Source organism: Geotrypetes seraphini, chromosome 7 (assembly GCF_902459505.1).
Source record: "Geotrypetes seraphini chromosome 7, aGeoSer1.1, whole genome shotgun sequence".
Classification (NCBI taxonomy): domain Eukaryota; kingdom Metazoa; phylum Chordata; class Amphibia; order Gymnophiona; family Dermophiidae; genus Geotrypetes; species Geotrypetes seraphini.
In genome coordinates, this window is record NC_047090.1 from 158,917,787 (window position 1) to 158,932,210 (window position 14,424).

At 43.4% G+C, this 14,424-nt stretch overlaps 1 protein-coding gene across 2 annotated transcripts in view; it reads right to left on the reverse strand.

Moving 5' to 3' along the window:
* Positions 1 to 14,424, reverse strand: part of EXOC3L4 (exocyst complex component 3 like 4) — a 125,323-nt gene that overhangs the window by 17,986 nt on the left and 92,913 nt on the right. Inside the window, exon 11 of one of the 2 annotated variants that reach the window (XM_033952148.1) lies at positions 4,481 to 4,633. The exons of the other annotated variant lie outside the window; for it this stretch is intronic. Coding sequence (XP_033808039.1) covers positions 4,481 to 4,633 — 153 coding nt within the window. The remainder of the gene's footprint in view (positions 1 to 4,480; positions 4,634 to 14,424) is intronic. 2 annotated transcript variants of the gene reach the window in all.

Consider the following 14,424-nt stretch of genomic DNA (forward strand, 5'->3'; position numbering starts at 1 on the left):
CTCCGTCAAAGCTCACTCCAGCCCATCTACACCTTCCTAGCCATTGAATTCCTCCCCAGCCCATCCTCAACCAAAAGACCATATACAGACACACACCGTGCAAGTCTGCCCAGTACTGGCCTTAGTTCTTTAATATTTACTATTATTTTCTGATTCTAGATTTGAACTCCGTCACCATTTTCCTCTCCATCAACTCTCTCAGGAGCGCATTCCAGGCATCCACCACCCTCTCTAGGGTATATATATTCAGGGCTTCCAGTCTCTCCTCATAAGTCTTCTGGCACAAACCTCCTATCATTTTCATCGCCCTCCTCTGGACCGCCTCAAGTCTTCTTACGTCTTTCGCCATATACGGTCTCCAAAACTGAACACAATACTCCAAGTGGGGCCTCACCAACGACCTGTACAGGGGCCTCAACACCTTCTTCCTTCTACTGGCTACACTTCTCTTTATACAGCCCAGCATCCTTTTGGCAGCAGCCACCGCCTTGTCATACTGTTTTTTCACTTTTAGATCTTCGGACACTATCACTCCAAGGTCTCTCTCCCCGTCCATGCATATACGGTTCCTTCCGATTATTAATCCCCAAATGCATTACTCTCCATTTCTTTGCATTGAATTTTAGTTGCCAGACATTAGACCATTCCTCTAACTTTTGCAGATCCTTTTTCATATTTTCCACTCCCTCTTCGGTGTCTACTCTGTTACAAATCTTGGTATCATCTGCAAAAAGGCACACTTTTCCTTCTAACCCTTCAGCAATGTCACTCACAAACATATTGAACAGGATCGGCCCCAGCACCGAACCCTGAGGGACTCCACTACTCACCTTTCCTTCCTCCGAGCGACTTCCATTAACCACCACCCTCTGGCATCTGTCCGACAGCCAGTTTCTAATCCAGTTCACCACTTTGGGTCCTAACTTCAGCCCTTCAAGTTTGTTCAACAGCCTCCTATGAGGAACCGTATCAAAGGCTTTGCTGAAATCTAAGTAAATTACATCTAGCATATGTCCTCGATCCAGCTCTCCGGTCACCCAATCAAAAAATTAAATCAGGTTCGTTTGGCACGATTTACCTTTTGTAAAGCCATGTTGCCTCGGATCCTGCAACCCATTAGATTCAAAGAAGTACACTATCCTTTCTTTAAGCAGCACTTCCATTATTTTTCCAACAAAAGAAGTGAGGCTCACACAGGCCTGTAGTTTCCCACTTCATCTTTTGTGAATAGGGACCACATCTGCTCTCCTCCAATCCCCAAGAACCACTCCCGTCTCCAGAGATTTGTTGAACAAGTCTTTAATAGGACCCGCCAGAACCTCTCTGAGCTCCCTCAGTATCCTGGGACGGATCTCATCCGGTCCCATCACTTTGTCCACTTTCAGTTTTTCAAGTTGTTCATAAACACTCTCCTCCGTGAACGGCGCAGAATCTACTCCATTTTCTCGTGTTACTTTGCCAGACAATCTTGGTCCTTCTCCAGGTTTTTCTTCCGTGAACACAGAGCAGAAGCATTTGTTTAACACGTTTGCTTTTTCTGCATCACTCTCCACATCTTTTAGTTTAGCAATTCCATTTTTCATCTTCCTCCTTTCACTAATATATCAGAAAAAAATTTTGTCTCCCTTTTTTACATTTTTAGCTATTTGTTCTTCCGCCTGTGCTTTTGCCAGACGTATCTCTCTCTTGGCTTCTTTCAGTTTCACCCTGTAGTCCTTTCTGCACTCCTCTTCTTGGGTTTTTTTTATATTTCAGGAACGCCAACTCTTTTGCCTTTATTTGCTCTGCCACTAGTTTGGAGAACCATATTGGTTTCCTTTTTCTCTTGTTTTTATTGATTTTCTTCACATAAAGGTCTGTAGCCATTTTTATCGCTCCTTTCAGCTTAGACCACTGTTTTCCCCACTTCTCTTATGTCCTCCCATCCTAACAGCTCTTTCTTCAGATACTCTCCCATTTTATTAAAGTCCATACGTTTGAAATCTAGGACTTTAAGTATCATGCGGCCGCTCTCCACTTTAGCTGTTATATCAAACCAAACCGTTTGATGATCACTACTTCCCAGGTGAGCACCCACTCGAACATTAGAGATACTCTCTCCATTTGTGAGGACCAGATCCAATATCACTTTATCCCTCATGGGTTCCGTCACCATTTGTCTGAGCAGAACCTCTTGAAAGGCATCCACAATCTCCCTACTTCTTTCTGATTCCGCAGACGGAACATTCCAGTTCGCATCCGTCAGATTGAAATCTCCCAACAGCAGCACCTCCTCTTTCCTTCCAAACTTTTGGATATCCACAATCAGATCCTTATCAATTTGCTGCGATTGAGTCGGAGGTCTGTAGACTACACCCAAGTAGAATAGAAGTTCCATCTTCTCTTTTCAGAGCGATCCATATTGCTTCTTCCTCTCCCCAGGGCCCTTGCATTTCGGTCGCTTGTATATTGATCTTTACATAGAGAGCTACTTCTCCAGTATGGTTTTCAGGATTTCTCCAATGAATATGCATGAGATCTATTTTCATGCACTGCTTTCAATGCTTATTCATTGGGGAAATCCTGAAAACCCGACTGGATTACGGCCCTCGAGGACCGGAGTTGCCCACCCCTGAGCTATGGGATCCCCAGGTTTGGGGAACTTTGCCATACTAGTAATTAACTGCACTTTTAAAAAAAAACAAAACCCCACATGTTTTTGCAGAGACCAAAAATAAATTCAACTACTTCCTTGATACAGAGAGATCCAAAGATGACTAATGCATATGACCTCTAATGTCACTCCAGTTCTCTGAAAAAACAAAGGAAAATCCAACGGGTCTGCAATAATCAAGTGAAACAAACAACAAAAAAGACTGCAGAGTAAAATGTACAAGTCAAAGGAATTTTATTAAAAGTCAATAAAATATAATCCAAAGAATGGCTCTCATATGCATAGGGACCATACCCAACATGGTCCGTGTTTCGGAGAAACACTCCTTCCTCAGGGGTCCGAGTTATCCTATGTTGCACTATTTGAGAACCTTGTGGGTAGCAATGATGTTGAATCCGTGACCACTGCTGGGTAACGAACGCTCACGTGTGAACACCGAATTGAAAAGGAAAGAACAGACACTGCGGGAAAGGGAGACGATAAAGTGCAGTATTGTGTGATGACAGCAACTTGCGTGACCGATAAGTAGGCAGTCCTAACTACGGCAATGAGGTCGATACGAACACTATGGGGCTCATAATCGAAATGGAAATACGTATTAAAACCGGCCTAAATCGGCACTTAAGACGATCAGTGAGACAAGTCGTCCAAGTGCCGATAATCGAACCGGGTTTTAAACGTATCTAAAAATGACTTAGGTCTTCACAGTACGCCCAGAGCTATAAGGGGAGTTTTAGGAGGAGTGGTGAGGGCGGGATTTGGGCGGGACGTGGGCAATCCTAGACTTAATCGTACTGCATATATAACCGAAAGTGTTACAACACTGCCTAGACAGAACTTAGACATTGTGACTTAGGCCATCTAAAACCAGGTCTAAGTCACAAGAAGGTATCCAAAGTGACAAGATAACCACTGTAGGGACAAAGTAAAGACCCCTACACACTCACCCAGTGATCAATGACCCCCCCCCCCCACACACACACACTGCCATAAAAATCATAATAACAACTTTACATATCTGCCTCCAGAACATCAGCACCTGGCACCCTGGCATAGGAAAGTCTAATAGAGCTGCACAGAGGTGGTTTAAGTGGTCTTGGGGGTGGGTTAGTGAACCATGGAGAGGAGGACCCAGGCCCATAAGCCACTCTAATCATGGTGAAACATGTGAACCCCTGAAAACCCTTTTGTACTGCCATATAAGTGGCACCTGCAGCCATAAGAGCTATTGAGGTGGCAGACAGATGGGTCTAGTCGGTTCTGGGGGGTGATTTGGGGGGGGCTCACCATGACCTATAAGGTTGTTGTGGTGAGATGTGTATGTGGCACCCTTTTTGTGAAGTTCACAGCAGTTCCCACTACCCTGGTGTAATGTTTGGGTGTCCAGTCCATCACTTTGCTGACCCTGCCCATGTCCAAAAGGTCTTTTTCTACGCGTTTTTTGACTTGGACAAATTTTTGGATGAAAAAAGGGTATAAAGATGGACGGCTTAACGGTCTGAACAATCAGACGTCTGGACGTAGTTAGATGATTTATGGGGAAAAAAAATGTTGGGACGTATTTTTTTGAAAATGGACCTTTTCCCATGTCCGACTTTGGGCGACTAGTGACTTAGCCCCAAAACTGACTTAGACGTATCTTTTGATTATGCCCCTCCACGCATATGAGAGCCATTCTTTGGATTATATTTTATTGACTTTTAATAAAATTCCTGCAACTTGTACATTTTACTCTCTGCAGTCTTTTTTGTTGTTTACTCCCAGTTCTCATTTTATAAGGTGAACAGGAAATGCAACACATTTGATGCATCAGCAGGTTGTATTTACCAGATCCGAGACGATGCGGTTCATTTCATCTGCCTCTTTGATCATTTTATGGACTGCTTTCTCACGGTTAGATCTCTTCAGGCTCATTTTCTGCGCCATGATTTGGGCAATGTACTCTTTCATCATGAATTTGTGAATGTCATTTACAAATTCCTGTTACACAAAATGCACAGATAACAGCTCTTGTTACTTTCAGGCAACAATAATGTTCCTTATTTCAAAAGGGCTCAGACAAAAGGTTCTGAAACTAGCAGGAAGGGCTTCATAATTTGATGTTAATTTATAATTATTTACATCATATATACTGTCCACTGGTAGAATGTACAGGTTATTGTATTATTATTATTTTTTTTTTTGGTTTGTTACAAACTATTTTCTTCTATGAAGAAATTTTGTAGGGATTTGTATTCATTACTTCACATTCAGGCCTATAACGATCGACACTAAACCAGTCTGAACCAGTTTAGGGTCAAAATAATTTACCGACTGATGCATATAATGGTTCACCATGGGCTTTTCTGTACAGGAGTGGAACCAAAAACCGACCACTCAGCCAGAGCAGTCTTATGCTAACTCCAGGCACACACCCTGTTTCTGAATGGGGTGTGGGGAACATGCATTGCTTCCCTCCCCACCTGCACACAGTTCTGATGTTGCTATGCTGTACCTAGAGTGTGTGCACTGGGGAAGGGGCCTGATTTTCAAAAGGAAACTCCCTGAGCTTTGTAAATGCACTCTTTTAGGGAAGTTCATTATTGACTTCCTCTTCTTTGATTTTTGCTTGTTTCCATCTGTAGTATGGAAAAAGAACATTCAAAAAGGAAATGAGAACAGATTTTCCTTCATATCTCACCCATGGTCTGGCTACCTTGTAACTAATTAATAATTTCAGTAATTCATTAAATTTAGTTAACATGTCTCATATAAGAAATAAAATCCCAGAACAACTCTCACATTGACCTGCCCTAGTCACAATTTGGCTAATGCATAAGCTTGTTTTTTTTTACCAGTGTGGTCCAGTGGTGTAGCTAAGGGAAGGGCTCAGGCCCACCCAAGCAAATTCACCAGTGGCCACCTTTCTCCCCTCTCTTCCACACCTGGATCTGGCATTTGCCTCTACTCACCAGCCCGGCAACGCCGTCCTTTCTAAACCTCTCCCTTACCGAACCTCATCACCTTTACAGGCAGGAGCAGGGATGCATATTCATTGCCTGCGCTGACCAAAACAGACTCCCCTCTGCTGCACTCCACCTTTGCTAATGTTACTTCCTGTTTTCTCTGGTGGGACGCGAAAGAAGGAAGCCTTCAGGGTCAGCACAAGTAGCGGATGCACATTGCCACTGCCGTCACCCAGGAATTGAGGTTCACCAGGGGAGAGGGGGATTTCGGATCCACAAGCGGGGGAGAGTGGTGGCAAATGCCAGATCCAGGGGCAGAAGGAGAGGGGGCAAGATGCAGGATAAATTATGTGGTGTCGGGGTGGTGATTTGGTAAGGCCTACCCAACATAACTGGATACGGAGTGTGGTCTCAAATAATTCAGAAATGTGCACATTACATATTTATTCCATGGCAACTTCCAGAATAGCCACTACGCAGACACTTTCAGCACTTTTGTGTGCGCATTTGCAAACTTGCTTCATGATTACCGTCACTTAGGATGAGACACGAGGTGGGGAGATGGGAGGCAGTAAATTACCCAGAAAATCCGAAGACCAAAGTCTGCTCAAATTTCTATTGTGTTTCCACTAATAATAATCACCACTTATCAAAATTCAAAATATAGTGTAGAAAAGACCCCAGTAAAAACTCTCCCAACCACAAAAGTCTCCTGCTTAAGGTCAGTATTGAATAATCAATGGTCAAACTATAACACATATGTCAAGGCATTGTAAATGGACGTATATATGGTCAAAACGTGTGTGTAGGGGGAAGAATCTCTATCCCAAAATATGATACGTTGCTCCTCTGGAAACTGGATGAAAATTAATCATGTTAAACATGAATGCCTAGTGCAGGGGTGTCTAACCTGTGGCCCCGTGAAGTATTTTGGGTGGCCCCGGTCGAGGGCGATGCAGTGTTTTCCTCTGCTGCCCCCGGGTGTTTACCGTCTTGCCGGCTCCCTCCTCTGTCTTGCTGCAGTGTTTGCGCGGCCCCAGAAACATTTTTTTTCGGCCAATGCGGCCCAGGGAAGCCAAAAGGTTGGACACCCCTGGCCTAGTGGATACCGAGATCAAGGAAAGCATAACCTATATCTTTATTTAACTTGGTTGTATTTTGAAAAAAAAAAGAACTAACAATAAATATAGATAAAGTGACAAAATGAACTTTACCAAAAATGTTATATTTCAAAAGTATAGTTCAAAAAAGGAACATAGGAAGCCTGCACAATGCAAGTATGAAGTGAAAGTGCTGTTCCCCACCTCAAACCTATTGCAGTACAACTGCAAATATGACTCAATTCACTTAACTAATAGTTAGCGTGAAACTGGGGAAGGGAGCAGGCTTCTTGACCTTGTCAGTTTGCTGAGTGCTGCTCCTCACATTCTAGGATTTGCTTTTTTACAATAGCTAAAATGGTGAGGGAGGGTGAAGTAGGTGTGAAAGGTCACTTGGACAGACAAAGTAAGAGGCGTGAAGAAAGTACAAGAAATTTATTACAGAATGCATGCTGGACCCCTGAGCTCCAAGCTGGCTCAGAAGTGCCAAAACCAGGAAGTTACAGAGATATTTATTCATTTTTCTGGCTATACAACTGAATTCTAGAAAAAGCTTTTCACGTGTTACTTTTCTTAACACTCATTGGTTCTAAGCTCACACTTGCAGGTCACTAGCAGGACACTTATCTAACTCTTACAGTTAAATGTACAGAAGGGCAGGGTACCTCATGGCTCAAACTCTTATCTGGTAAGGTAGGGACCTACATTTTAGGCAGATGAGGTCAATAGATTGTACACTGTTTTCAGCTATGTAGGCCAGAGCAATATTTTAAACAACAGTTAACCATTTCATGACCCTACAGGTGGATCTCACTCATTTCTGGTCTGGACAACTCGAAGCAGTATTGCTCGTGCTCCTTTGAAAGAGACTTGCCCCCTGCTTTACTAAGGTGCGCTAAGCGTTTTAGCGCACGAAAAAAATCTACGCACACGCTACACGCTAACGCGTCCAAAGACTAACAAGCACGCGTTAGCATAGGAAAAGGAGCCCTAGGTAGAGAGCAGCAATGGGAGAGGCATCCTCCTCCTTGGCTTTCAAAACCAGCTTGAGCCCTTACTAATGCTACTATATATCATTTCTATTTCTATAGCGCTGAAAGTAGGGTTATCAGACGTCCGGACTTGTTCAGGGGTCCGGACGGCTTTTCAAAACCTGGCACTTTGTCCGGGGATTTGAAAAGCCTCCTCAAATCGCGTCAGGGGAGGGAGGACGTCCACGCATGCGCAGATGCCATGCAACGACATCACGCGCACACGCGGACTTCCTCCATGCCTAAGAGCAGGCAGCGTAGGACGATGCTAGGGCGGGACTGGGGGGCGGGATTAGGGTGTTACAGGGCGGGGATGGGAAGAACTGGGCGGGCCTGGGGGGTGGGTCTAGGGTGGGGGGGTGGTCCAGATTTTCTGATTGGAAAATCTGGCAACCCTAGCTGAAAGGCATACGCAGCGCAGTACATTAAACATTCAATAGATGTCCCTGCTCAGAAGAGCTTACAGTCTAATATGGACAGGACATCTCAGGGTTGCGGAGATTCCTGTCTGTCCTTATGGCCTCCCTTGACCTAGTCACCTGCAGAGGAGTAACCTGGTAGACCTCCTTGGAACATGTATGTAGATATTGGGAAAGAAGACCAGGGGCTCCTTTTACTAAGGTGTGCTAGCATTTTTAGCGCACGCACAAGATTAGCGCGCGCTATAGCGTGTGCCAGCCGAAAAATTACCGCCTGCTTAAAAGGAGGAGGTAACGGCTAACGCACGTGACATTTTAGCACGCGCTATTCCGCGCGTTAAGGCCCTAACGCACCTTTGTAAAAGGAGCCCCATAATTAGGACGAAGAACACATCTCCACTCCCAGTGTAGCCTTATGGCACACAGTTTAACTTTGGAACGCCAAGCTTCTCTGGAGATATTATCAACTGGGAACTAGAAGTAATAACATTGGAATGAATGGCAATGCAATCAAAGAAAGTCAGAAAGGTTTTGACCGGGCAGTTTAAGGACGTGAATCAGCAAATCTGTTTTGATTGAGAGAACACCTGCGCATACTACTATATTTGAAGCACAAGCCAAAAACCTTGAATACCCAGAAGAGAGATTTGCTTAATCTGAATTTATTAAATACTAGTCTTATAGCCCGTTACATTAACGGGTGCTAGAATATATGTGTGTGTGTCTTTATTTTTTCTCTCTCTCCTTATCCGCTTTCTGTATTTCTGTCTGTTTTTTTTTTTTTTTTTTCCTTGGCTGTTCACTACCACCCCTTGCCTGCTCCCCCTGTCCATTCCTCCTTCCTTTTACCTCCCCTGTGTCCTCCACCGCCCCATCACTGCTCACCTTATCCAACAGAAGCCCTTCCCCCTTTGTTTTACCTCCCCTTGTCCATCATCACCTCCTTCCTGTTCCCCCTGTCTTGATTTTTCTGCCCCCTCCCTGTTCATCAGCACCTGTTCCCCTGTCCATCAACCCCTTTTCTGCCCCTCCATTTCCGTGTGTTGCAGCATTTCCCTCCCACCCCACTTCCCTGTGCAGTATTTTCCTCCCCCCCATACCTTCCTGCTGAACTCCATGCCCTACTTATGTTAATGGCTTGCAGCCGCCGACAGCCGCCGCAGCCAGCAGCCGCGGCCGACATCCGACTCGGGCCGCCGCGACCGACATCTGACTCGGGCCGCCGCGGTCGACATCCGTCTGGGGGGGAGGAAGAGAGAGAGCGAGCTTCGGGCGGCCAGCAGCCGCCGCAGCCGACATCCGCCTCGGGCCGCCAGAGAGAGAGCGAGCTTTGGGCGGCCAGCAGCCGCGGCGGCCGACATCCGCCTGGGGAGGGGGGAGGAAGAGAGAGAGAGAGCTTCTGGCAGCCAGCAGCCGCCACGGCCGACTTCAACTTGTCTTGCCTTGTGAGGCCAGACCGTAAGCCGCGCACTTCCTATGGGTCGCTACAGCTCACGGAAAACAGACGCACGCATAGGAAGTGCGCATGCGCGGCTTACTGTTTTATTATATTAGATAATTTGGTATTACACAAAAAGTTGGAATTTACAGAAAAATGCTGTGCAAAGTTAAAATCTAAGATTAATTAAAACAAAATCTTTTCACACCAAATTTCATGGACAGATTGCTTGTCCCTTATTGATCTTCAAGAACATTAAGATCTAGTAGTCAACGTCTTTTTACATATTCCTTCTTTAAAACACCTCTTTTATGATACAACCCGCAAACGTATTTTCTCTGTGAGTGCACCCGAGCACTGGGACTCATTACCGGCTTATTTAAGAGAGGAAGAAAATATCGATAAATTTAATACGAACTTAAAAACCTTCATGTTCAAAGACGCATATAGCTTATGACTTCCCATCCGACCAAGATCACTGATTTCTGCCAATAAATAATAATCAAGGAAGAGCATGGTTCCCCTCTCCTATTTTGCTTATCCTTCCTTATGTCTCGGTCTGTCATGTATCTACCCAAAGTATTAATTACCAATGTTACCAATTTTATATTTTTAATGTAATGTACACCGCTTTGCGGTATATAAAATTTTAATAAACTTGGAAACTTGGTCATTTTCCAAAGAAAGAAGGTGTATCTACAATGGAAATATAAAAAAAAAGATTTTATAAAGAACTGGGTTTTGTTAGAGAGAACTTGCTGATTTTGACTAAGGAGTATTATGTTACATATCCCGCTTCTCAGATAAATTCTCGTGATTCTTCGGTTTTACCAGATAGTTTGGATTGCCCACAAAACCAGGAAATTCAAAGTTCTCATTTACAAGGAAATACATTAATTGAAACTTTTTTTTTTAATGGCAGCTCATCATTTAATGTTGAAGATTAGTAACAGATCTAAATTGTTTTTTTGGGAAGGAGCCGTGGGTATTTCCTGATGTCTCAAGAGCTACCATAAAAGAAGGCAGAAGTGTCTCCTTTATTGCGTCAACTTCATTCACTTCCTGTCTATCTGAGAATACAGTATCAATGTGCATGTGTAGTATTTAAACTTCTACACGGTATTTTCAAACCCCTACTTCCTGTATTTATCAATGCTCGACAACTCTCTCACACTATGAATATACATCAACATAAACTCTCCTTCCCCTCTCTAATTTTATCGGAAAAATTCCCCACTGTATCCTGTACCACCTGTATCCAATACCTCTACTCCTTCAAACTTTCTTCTTTCACCCGAATATACTGTTATTCCCCTCTGTATCCTGTAATTACCTTCAATGTTAGGTAACTCTCTTCGGTTACCCGAATATATTGTTATTTCCCACTGTATCCTGTAATTACCGGATTCTTGCTATGTAATTTTATCGGAAAAATTCCCCACTGTATCCTTTAATAACCTCAATGTTAGGTAACTCTGTTCTGTTACCTGAATTTAATGTTATTCCCCACTGTATCCTGTAATTACCTGAATCTTGCTATGTAACTCTCTCGGATAAATTCCTGATATCTTTAAATTTGTAACATTCTACCATAACATGTAACTTACTTGAATCATTGTTTATGTAATTCTCTCGGTAATGTCCGGATCTCTTCTAATTGTAATCCGCTTAGAACCGCAAGGCACAAGCGGAATAGAAGTCACTAATGTAATGTAATGTAATGTAAAAGGGATTAGATCAACTGGTAAGCTCTGCTGATCTTACATTTATGGATTTACTGAGATTTGGAACAAAATTCCATCTTCTATTAGGATTCTCACTTCCTTTCAAATCTTTCGAAAGGCTCTGAAAACCTTCTTATTCCAACAATAACTAGACAATAGCCGTATGATAGGAAAATAATCTTTGTATATCGCCGATAGCGATTCTTGCCAATTCAGGTAGTATTACACTTTGGCTTAAACTGATGTTCTATCTAGTTCTATCCTAAAACCATAAATTTGTTTTCATCTTTATGTTAACCGAATCGAGCTCCAATTTGGGGTTGATGCCTATTGGCCGACTAAGCTTCCTTAGGAATGTCTGACCAACGAGCTGCAGTTATCTTTGTCTCACTGTCCATGCCTTCCCACAGCTCGCGTTCACTCCAGCTCTGTTCTCCCTTTTATATTCCCTATGTCTTCCCTCAGCCTCTCTTCCCCTGACAACCCCTTATCTAAGCTGCAACGGCACTTACTTTTTACTTCTTAATTAGTTTGTAATTGGTTTTTAACTGCGCGGTCAATTACTGACCGTTAATGGCCAATTAGAACACTTAACTTAGGCACCTTCCGAACTGTGCCAGTTTGAGAATCTGGGCCTAAGTGGATTTTTTCCTAATGTATTACAAAGAAAACTCTTCATTTATCCCCTCCCCCCTTTATCAAGCCACGCCGCCGAGCAGCACAAGCTAAATATCGAGCCGCCCTTAGGATAAGAATTTAACTCGCGCTGCTCGGCAGCACAGCTTGATGAAAGGAAGGGTGACGTTGCTCCGCTCCCTATTTAGTGGACTTTTTTTTTTGAGCCGTAGTGTATTTTTTAACATTTCCATAGGCCCGCTTTTACAAACGTGCGCTAAGCATTTTAGGGCGCGCTAAATCGACACGTCCATAGGATAACATGCACACGTTAGCGTTTAGCACGTGATTAGCACGCGCTAACATTTACCGCGCGCTAAGAACCATAGTGCACCTTAGGGGCTCCTTTTACGAAGGCGCGTTAGGGCCTTAACGCGCGGAATAATGCGCGCTAGCCGCTACCGCCTCCTCTTGAGCAGGCGGTAGTTTTTCGGCTAGCGCGTGCTATAGCGCACGCTAATCCAGTGCGTGCGCTAAAAACGCTAGCGCACCTTGGTAAAAGGAGCCCTTAGTAAAAGAGGGGGATAGTTTTTAAATTTTCCGTTGTACATATTGTTCACACGTACAGCTCTTTTCCTGTTTTCACTGAGATATATCACATTCAAATCTTAAAAATAAAAATTGTACTTAGCTTAAGTGAATCGAGTTATCATTACATTTGTGATGCAATTCGTGTGAGGAAGGAAATTGCACTTTCATTTTGATACTTTTATTGTGGAGGATTCCTATTTTCATGTTTTGTGCTATAACAGTTTTGGTGGGAGGTTTTGGTTTGTTTTTTTACCAGTGATTATTAAGTGGGAGTCTGTTGTGGTTTTGAAAGTTTTTACTACGTTCTCTTTTCTTCCACCACACCACAAATTTGAGCACACTTTTGGTCTGCAGACTTTCTAATTTATCTCCGCTCAGTCTCTCTTTTCTGATGGGTTATGAGGCAGTAGATTGGTAGCAAACACCAGTGGGGCAAATACACCAGCTCTCTGAAGGAAAATTACCCCTTGTGAAGAGAAAGCAATCCAGTATATTTATTTAATTAATTAAAAAAAAGAACTTATAGCCCGCTTAAACCTACGTGGGTTCCAAAGTACATACAAAATTATAACATAACAACATAAGAATAGCCTCACTGGGTCAGACCAATGGTCCATTAAGCCCAGTAGCCCATTCTCATGGTGGCTAATCCAGGTCACTAGTACCTGGCCAAAACCCAAAGAGTAGCAACATTCCAGCATCTCATAGAATAGCAAGATTCCGGAACCCCAATGAGAGCAACATTCCAGAGCTGAGATTGTGATGTCATAATACCTCATTCCACAGTGCCTCAGAGCCAACCTCATCAGTGTTGTTATAATGTATTAATTGTCCTATACTTGGTTCACGTAAGAACATAAGAATAGCCATAATGGGTCAGACCAACGGTCCCCATCAAGCCCAGTAGCCCGTTCCCACAGTGGCCAGTCCAGGTCCCCAGTACCTGACCAAAACCCAAGGTGTAGCATTATTCCATGCTACCAATCCAGGGCCAGCAGTGACTTCCTCCATGTCTTTCTCAATAACAGACTATGGACTTTTCCTCCAGGAACTTGTCCAAACCTTTCTTAAAATCAATTAAAAAACATTACATAAAACAAATTTTAAAAACATTAAAAATATACATCCTACTCCTCAAAATGTTCAAGCAAAAGCTTCTGCAAAAAGCGATGTTTTTAGAAGCTTCTCAGCTGTACAACCAAATCATTCCACACAGAAACAGCTGTTTTCCTAGTACTAGCATATTTTGGGGTCCTTTTACTAAGGCGTGCTAACCGATTTAGCATGCGCTAAAGATTAGCGTGTGCTAAATGCTAAGGTGCCTATAGAATATAATGGGTGCCTTAGCATTTAGCGCATGCTAACTTTTAGTGCGTGCTAAATCGATTAGCGCGCCTTAGTAAAAGGACCCCTTTATTTGCTGTTTCCATCCACAGACAAGTGCATTGCCATCTCTGATCTCAAGGATCAACTTGGTGATATAGCGACATGTCATTTGTCAAATCCCACGGTACTTCCTTGATGAAAAGCATGAAAAATCAGAAAGTTATACGAGATCTTGAAAGTTATACGAGATCTAATAGGCAACTATTGTAATCGACGTAGCAAAAGGAGAACAGGTTCAAACTTACTACCACCACAAATTAGGTGTGCAGTAGAGAGTTGCACGGGGACAGAAATCCCACCCATTCCCGTCCGTCCCCGCCAGGATCCTCTCTGTCCCCACCCATCCCCGCAAGGAATTACCTCCATCCCCGCCCGTCCCCATAAAAAGCAGCAATTACTTCTGACAGGATCATCAATTCCACAGTTTCTTTTGTGTTTGCTCTGCTGTTTACCTTGTGGAATCTCTTTGGTGGAACTCTTTTTTTGTTTTCTGTTCAGATAATCCTATATAATAAAAGCCTA